This window comes from Symphalangus syndactylus, chromosome X (assembly GCF_028878055.3).
Source record: "Symphalangus syndactylus isolate Jambi chromosome X, NHGRI_mSymSyn1-v2.1_pri, whole genome shotgun sequence".
Taxonomy (NCBI): domain Eukaryota; kingdom Metazoa; phylum Chordata; class Mammalia; order Primates; family Hylobatidae; genus Symphalangus; species Symphalangus syndactylus.
Window position 1 is genome coordinate 18,079,339 of NC_072447.2, and position 7,529 is coordinate 18,086,867.

At 39.6% G+C, this 7,529-nt stretch overlaps 1 protein-coding gene across 1 annotated transcript; it reads right to left on the reverse strand.

The window, feature by feature from the left end:
• Positions 1 to 4,870: 4,870 nt before the first annotated feature.
• On the reverse strand, positions 4,871 to 7,059 carry LOC129475031 (protein FAM47A-like). Its single transcript, XM_055266862.2, is given in 2 exon segments — positions 4,871 to 6,393; positions 6,396 to 7,059. Coding segments are annotated over 2 exon segments (1,728 nt in total). The 3' UTR covers positions 4,871 to 5,329.
• Positions 7,060 to 7,529: the final 470 nt, after the last annotated feature.

Genomic DNA, 7,529 nt, shown 5'->3' on the forward strand with positions numbered 1-7,529 from the left:
GGTTAAAACAAGGTAGGGCATCACATTAGTACCTCTCTATATTCTTTATACTTGTTCTTGCTCTGAAGTCTGCTCTGCTGAAATTAATACAGCTACTTGACTTTCCTTCTGATAGATGTTAGCATGATACATCTTGTTGCATCGCTTTACTTCTATCTTATATATCTACATTTATATTTAAACTGAGGTTCTTGTAAAAAACATTGATCCACTGTGACAATCTTTGTCTTTTCATTGGTGTATTTAAACAATTTACAATTAATATGATTATTGATATAGTTAAATTAATATGTACCATGTTTTTTCTGTTCTTTATCCCTATTTTTTCTTCTATTCTTTTTTCTGCATTTTGTCATCTTAATTCAGCTTTTTTTGTGATTCCATTTTATCTACTTTTTTTTTTTTTTAGCATATCAGTGATACTTATTTTACAACTTTTTAAAATGGGTTGCCTAGAGTTTGCAATATACATTTGCACTTGTTCCAGGTCCACCTTAAAATAACTTGATACTGCTTCCTAGGCAATGCAAGCACCTTATAATAACACATATTCCCAATTTTTCTCTCATCCCTTACATCATTACTGTCATTCATTCACTTATATATAAAGCACAATCATATATTTTTGCTATGGTCATTTTGAAAGACAACTATCTGTTATATCACTAAAAAAATAAAATTAAACATTTCAATTTTATCATCACTTATTCCTTCTCTAAAGATCTTTTTTTATGGAGATATGATCATCTGACTTGTATAATTTTCTTTCTCTTTGAATATATTCCTTTAACATTTGTTGCAAGGAAAATCTACTGGCAGCAAATTCTCTCAACTTATCTCATCTGCAAAAGTCTTTATTTCTCATTTTTGAAGGATGATTTTGCAGAATGCAGAATTCTAGGCTGGTAGGGGTATGTTTTTTCTTCTCAACAATTTAAATTTTCACTCTCTTCTTGCATGCTTTCTGGGGAGAAATAAGATATAATTCTTTTCTTTGTTATTTTATAGGTAAGGTGTTCTTTTATTTTTTCTGGCATTTTTTTCAAAGGGATTATTTTGTACCCCCCCCCCCCCCGCCCACCAAGGTGCACATGGTAATTTTTTCCGATCTTCACTGTGAAAATTTAGTTGGGTTCCTGGAGGTAAAACTCACAAAAGAGTGAACATGCTTCCTAAGACTGAGTTCCCCTGGAGTTTGTGTGTCTACAGCTGTCATATTTAAAGTTGAGAAACCAAGTTCATGCTAAGATGAGGAGCAAAGTAAGAAAGTCCACTCTTACCGCTCCTATCAACATCATACTGGAAGTCCTAGTTAATGCAATAGAACCAGAAATGGAAGTAAAGGTATACAGATTGAAAAGGAAAAAATAAAACTCTTTTTTTTTTTTTTTTTTTTTTTTAGTTAGGATGATTGCTTATGTAGAAAATTTCAAAGAATCAACAAAATCATCTGGATCAAATATGTGACTATGGAAAGTTTGCAGGTTACAAAGTTAGTATACAAAAGCAATTTTCTTTTTCTTTCTGTCTTTTTTTTTTTTTTTTTTTTTGAGACGGAGTCTCACTCTGTCAACAGGCTGGAGTGCAGTGATGCTATCTTGGCACACTGCAACCTCCACCTCCCAGGTTCAAGCGATTCTACTGCCTTAGCCTCCTGAGTAGCTGGGACTACTACAGGCACATGCCACCATGCCCAGCTAATTTTTGTATTTTTAGTAGAGTCAGGGTTTCACCATGTTGGCCAGGATGGTCTTGATCTCCTGACCTCATGATCTGCCCGCCTCAGCCTCCCAAAGTGCTGGGATTACAGGCATGAGCCACCGTGCCTGGCCCATTTTCTTTTTTATATACTAGAAGTGAACAGTTGGAATTTGAAATTAGAAACACAATGCCATTTATATTGACACCAAAAACATGAAATACTTAGGTACAATCTAACAAAATATGTATAAGATGTACATAAAGGGAAACTAAAAAATTGATTAATAATTAAAGATGTCAACTTTTTCAAAATTGTCCATAGATTCAATACATTTCCAATCAAAATTCAAAATTGTTTTGTGGATTTCAGCAAACTGATTCTAAAGTTTATGTGGAAAGGCAAGAGACCCAAAATAGCCAACCTTGAAGGAGACCAAAATCAGAGGATTAATACTATCTGACTTCAAGACTATATTGTTACAATAATCAACATATTGTGGTATTGGTAAAGAAACAGAAAAATAGATCAATGGAACAGAATAGAAAGTCCAAAAATAGACCTACATTAATATAACCAATTTATATTTGACAAATGAGCAAGAAAAGTCAGTGGATAAAGAATGCTCTTCAACAAAATGTGCTAGAATAATTGGACATTCATATGCAAAAAAAGAATGTAGACACAGACCTTGCACATTTTACAAACAATAGCATCAAATGCATTGTAGACCTAAATGTAAATGCTAAACTATAAAAATCCCAGATGATAAGAGAAAATATAGGTGGCCTTCCGTTTGGCCAAGACTATTTAGATACAGCACCATTAGCATAATCTATGGAAAAAAGTAGATACATTGGAATTCCTTAAAATTATAACGTTTTTCTGTGAAACATCCTGTTCAGAGAATGAAAATCAAGTCATACAGTGAGACAAAATATTTTCAAAACATATATAGAATAAAGAATTTGTATTCACAATACATAAAGAATTCTAGAAACTCAACTATAAGAAAACAAACATCTCAATATTAAAAACAGATAAAATATCTAAACAGACACCTCATGAAAGAAGATCTGCAAATGGAAAATAAGCAAATGAAGACATGCTCAACAGTATATGTAATTAGGGAATTGTAAACTGAAACAGCATTATGATGGTTAATAGTATGTGTCAACTTCATTGGATTGAAGGATGCCTAGCTGGCTGCTGAAGCATTGTTTCTGGGTGTGTGCAAAGGGGTGTTTTCAGAGATTGACATGTGAGTCAGAGTACTGGGAAAGGAAACACCACCTCAATGTGGATAAGCACTATCCAATTGGCTGCCAACAGAGATAGAACAAAGGGAGCAGAAGAAGGGGGGTATTCAGCTTGCTGAGGTCTCTTGCTCTGACTGTCCCTCCCCTTGCCAGAAGTTAGCTTTCTCTCTTCATGCCCTTGGTAATCGGACTCCAGGTTCTTTGGCCTCTGAACTCTGGGACTTGCACCAACAGGCTCCTGGGTTCTCTTGGGCCTTTGGCCTCAGACTGAGGGCAGCACTGTCAGCTTCACTATCAGCTTTTCTCAGTCCCCAGCTGGCAGAAGTCCTATCGTGGGAATTCACCTTTGTAATCATGTGAGCCAATTCTCCCTAATAAATCCCTTTTACATATACATATATCCTATTGGCTCTGTCACTCTCAAGAACCTTGATTGATACAAACAATAAGAAACAACTATATAACAATTAAAATGGAAAATTCCAAAACCCTGATAGCACCTGATGCTGGCAAGGAAGTTGAGTAACAAGAGCTCTCGTTCTTTGCTGGTGAAAATGCAAAATGGTACTCCACTTTGGAAAACAGCTTGAAACTTTCTTACAAAACTGTTTATAGCAGCTTTACTCGTAATTTCCACAACTTGGAAGTGACCACGACATCCTTGAATAGGTGAATGGATGAACAATGTATGGCACATCCATTAAGTGGGATATTATTCAGTGATAAAAACAGAAAGACATAGATGAACTAATTTCACTAGGTGGAAAAAGGCAATCTGAAAAGGCTGTGTACTGCGTGATTCCAACTATTTGACATTCTGTAAAAGCCTGAACTATGGAGACAGTAAAAAGGTCAGTAACTTTCAGAGATTTAAGGATTCTAAGGGAGGGAGGAGTAGATGGAGCACAAGGAATTATTAGGGCAGTGAAATTATTTCTCTGTTGATATTAATATATCAATATTAAAATATATACACGTACTATGTACCCACAAAAATTAGGAATACAAAATTTAAAACAGACAAACATGCGTATTTATTTTCAGGTTTGGTTTTCAGAAATGTTAATATGATGTGTTTAGGTGTGGTTTTCCTTATATTTATCATTCCTGTGGTTTGTAGCATTTCCTGAATCTGTCACTGGTATTTTCCAGCTTCAAGAGTTTCTTAGTCATTAGTTTTTCAAATATTGTTGTTGTGCCATCTTTCTCTTCTATTCTTCTGTAACTCGAATTATACATTTTTATACTTTTCACCATGTCCCAAATGTCTCCTACACTTATTTCTCTGTATCTGTTCTGTTTTTCTCTCAATAGCTGGATAGGGATATTTTCTTCTGGCTTATCTTCCAGGCCATTAATTTTCTCTTTAGCTGTCTAACGTACTATTAAATCTATTTACTGAGTTCTTAAAATTGCTTATTGTATACTTAGTCCTAAAGTGTCCATTTTTCATTTTTTCAGTTCTCTGCTAAAATTGTCTAACTTGCCATTCCGTTTTTTGAAATATCACTCCAGGTAATTTTAGTTTTTGCCTGATATCTCAAATACCTGACTATATTGTGGGTCAATTGCAATGGTCATGTTTACAATTAATGTTTACTTCAGTTCTGTCTTTTCCTATGTCTGGTTATTTTTTATTCAGGATAGTATGTGCGGAAAATGTACAGATACTTTAAAACTCCATCTGATGTTAACTTCTTCCTAAGAAATTTCATTTTGTTTCCCTCAACCAGATGTGCTAATGGAAGATCACCTTAATCATGTGGTAATGAGTTTATTATTAGAAACTGGGCTTCAGTCCTTGTTGAGATTGAGCTATTTCTAGTTCTCTCTTACTCTTAGAGAATAGCCCTTAGAGATATCAACAGAAAGTTTAGGTTGTTAAAAATCCAAAAATGGAATCCACAATGCTTCAACATTTATGGATTTTTTATAGAGACCAGGTTTCACCATGTTTCCCAGGCTGGTCTTGAACTCCTGGGCACAAGCAATCCACCCATCTGGGCCTCCCAAAGCGGGAAGGATTACAGGCATGAGCAAATGTGCCCGACCCTATTTCTCTTTTAAAGAATAATTCTAATAATAATAATTTCTGGTTTTATGTATTTTTACAAATAATTGACATGATGATGTAATATTCACAATGCTTCAACAATGTGAGAAGGTATATGTGAATATTAATCACATAATTGATAAAATATATGAAATGATGAAGCCAAAGCAGGTCATTAGGAAATATTGATAAACATTCGGTATTGAATTTACAGATGTTGCCGAAGTTGTACATCCACGGGGCCAGTCATCATAAATTATGATTGATGATTAAAATGAGAGCAAGAAATACCCAATTGAGTAGTAAATTGAAAAGCACCTAATCTTCTTCCGATGACTCTACGATTTCTTTGTACTTGTAAAATATCATTGCACGTTGAATAGGAGTCTTAACAGAGTCATAAGTCCATCCCTTCCTGGCAAACAGCCTTTCCAGGATTCCAGGCATTTCATAGCCCTTGCTTAGAATGAAATCCTTAAAGGCAATTGGTCCATAAAGATCATCAAGATCATCAGGTTCATCAGGCTTTTTAAGTAAGAGCTTGGGGTCAGTCAAAGGTTCATCACTTCTTCGCTTTTTCCACAACTTTGGCTTGAGGTACCATGCTCCATACCTCATCTTCAAAGGCTGAGTGGTATAAGCATTCGATGGCATGTGGAATTTCCTGCCCTGGTATTTTTCCTGTGAGAAGAATTTGTCCTCATCCTTTTCATCTAGCTCCATGCTGTACTTCAGCTCTGAGGAGCACTCCTTTACCTTCTTAATCTTTTGGTCGTCATGGGTTGCTCTGTACTAGGTGGTGAAGTCAAACAGATTCCAGATTGTTTCTTCATCAACTTCCAGGTCTGCAGCCCACTTGAAGAATTCACGGAGTTTTTCCGATGTGTATCTATATTGAAGAAGGTCAGAAACGCACTCTTTTGTGCTTGGTGTATCTTCCTGAAGCAGTTCTTTCATGCAGGATGCTCCAATCTTGGGAGGCTCCGAGAATTGATGGGACTCTGGAGCTTTGGGAGGCTCCGGGCGGAGACTGGACACTGGACAAGTCTTGGGAGGCTCCGGGTGGGGATGGGACACTGGAGTCTCGGGAGGCTGCAGGCAGGGTTCCCCACAAGGGCATTGATCAGGCTCGGTGGGTTCCTCAGTTTTCTTCACCCGGGCCTCACAACGATCCCATATGTCCTTCAGCGTCCTCCCAGGATCCAGCAATTTCAGCACGTCTAGTAGGAGATTGGACACCCGAGTAGTGTCGGGAGGTTCCAGGCGGAGATGCGACAGTCCAGTCTCGGAAGGCTCCGGGTGGAGACTGGACCCCGGACAAGCCTTGGGAGGCTGCGGGTGGAGACTGGACCCCCGAGGAGTCTTGGGAGGCTCCGGGCGCGATGGGTCACTCCAGTCTCGGGAGGCTCCGGGCGGAGACTGGACACCGGAGTCTTGGGAGGCGCTGGGTGGAGATGGGACATGCCAGTCTCGAAAGGCCGCGGGCAGAACTCCCCACGGGGATATTGAGCAGGCTCGGTGGGTACCTCGGTTGTCTTCTCCCGGGCCTCACAATGAGCCCAAGCGTCCTCCAGCTTCCTCTCAGGATCCAGCTGTTGCAGCACCTGTAGTAGGAGATCTGGAGGCAGATCTTCTCCCAGATTGGGGTACGTGGCCAAGGGATGCTTGGCCATGAGCTCGGCTTCCACTTGCTCGACAAACGCCTTCCGTGCCAGCTGCGCTGGAGAGAGCTTGGAAAATAGCGCCGCTTTCTTGAGCAGCCTTTTCTGCCGTCGTTTGGGGTCTGCTTGGGGACCTCTGACAGATATTTTGGGCAGTAAAAACTCGTCATGGTGACAAACGAGTGTGTCTTCGGGAGATGGACAGCCGTAGCGGGAGTCGTCCACGCCCTCCCTCACAAATACCCAGTTCTGGGTGTCCATGGATGGGAACCTCAGGCGCCCGTGCTTGCCCTTCGCGAAGCACTTGGAAGGCGGATGGTTACAGTACCAGGGCTTGGAGTCCATGCCTGGGGACCTCAGCCGGTCCTGCGGCCTCTGGTCCCCCATGGTGGCCCTCGCTGGGGTGCCAAGTCTCCAGCTTCTGCGGTTCCTGATCCCTGCCTCCCTGCCGCTCTAGTCGCTAGGAGACCGCCAGCCACACGCAGCCCAGGTTCCTTCCTGGAGGCGGAGCAGCGCTGACGTCACAAGCGCAGCCCAGATTCTAACAGGTGCGTAGTGGAATCTCATTGTGGGTTTCATGTGCGTTTCCTAATCACTACTGCTATTGAACATCTCTATATTTGCTGATTTGCCATCCTTATCTCTCCTTGGTTGAAGTGTCTGTGGATCTTTTCCCCATTTCTAAATTGTGTTGCTGGACATCATATTTAGTGATGAGAATCCTTGCTGTGTTCTAGATGTAAATAGGTTATCAGATATATGATTTGCAAATTTTTCACTTGGCTTTTCCCTTTCATTGTCTTAACAGTGTCAAAGACAAGTTTTTTAATTTGATGAAGTCCAATTGATCAACTTAT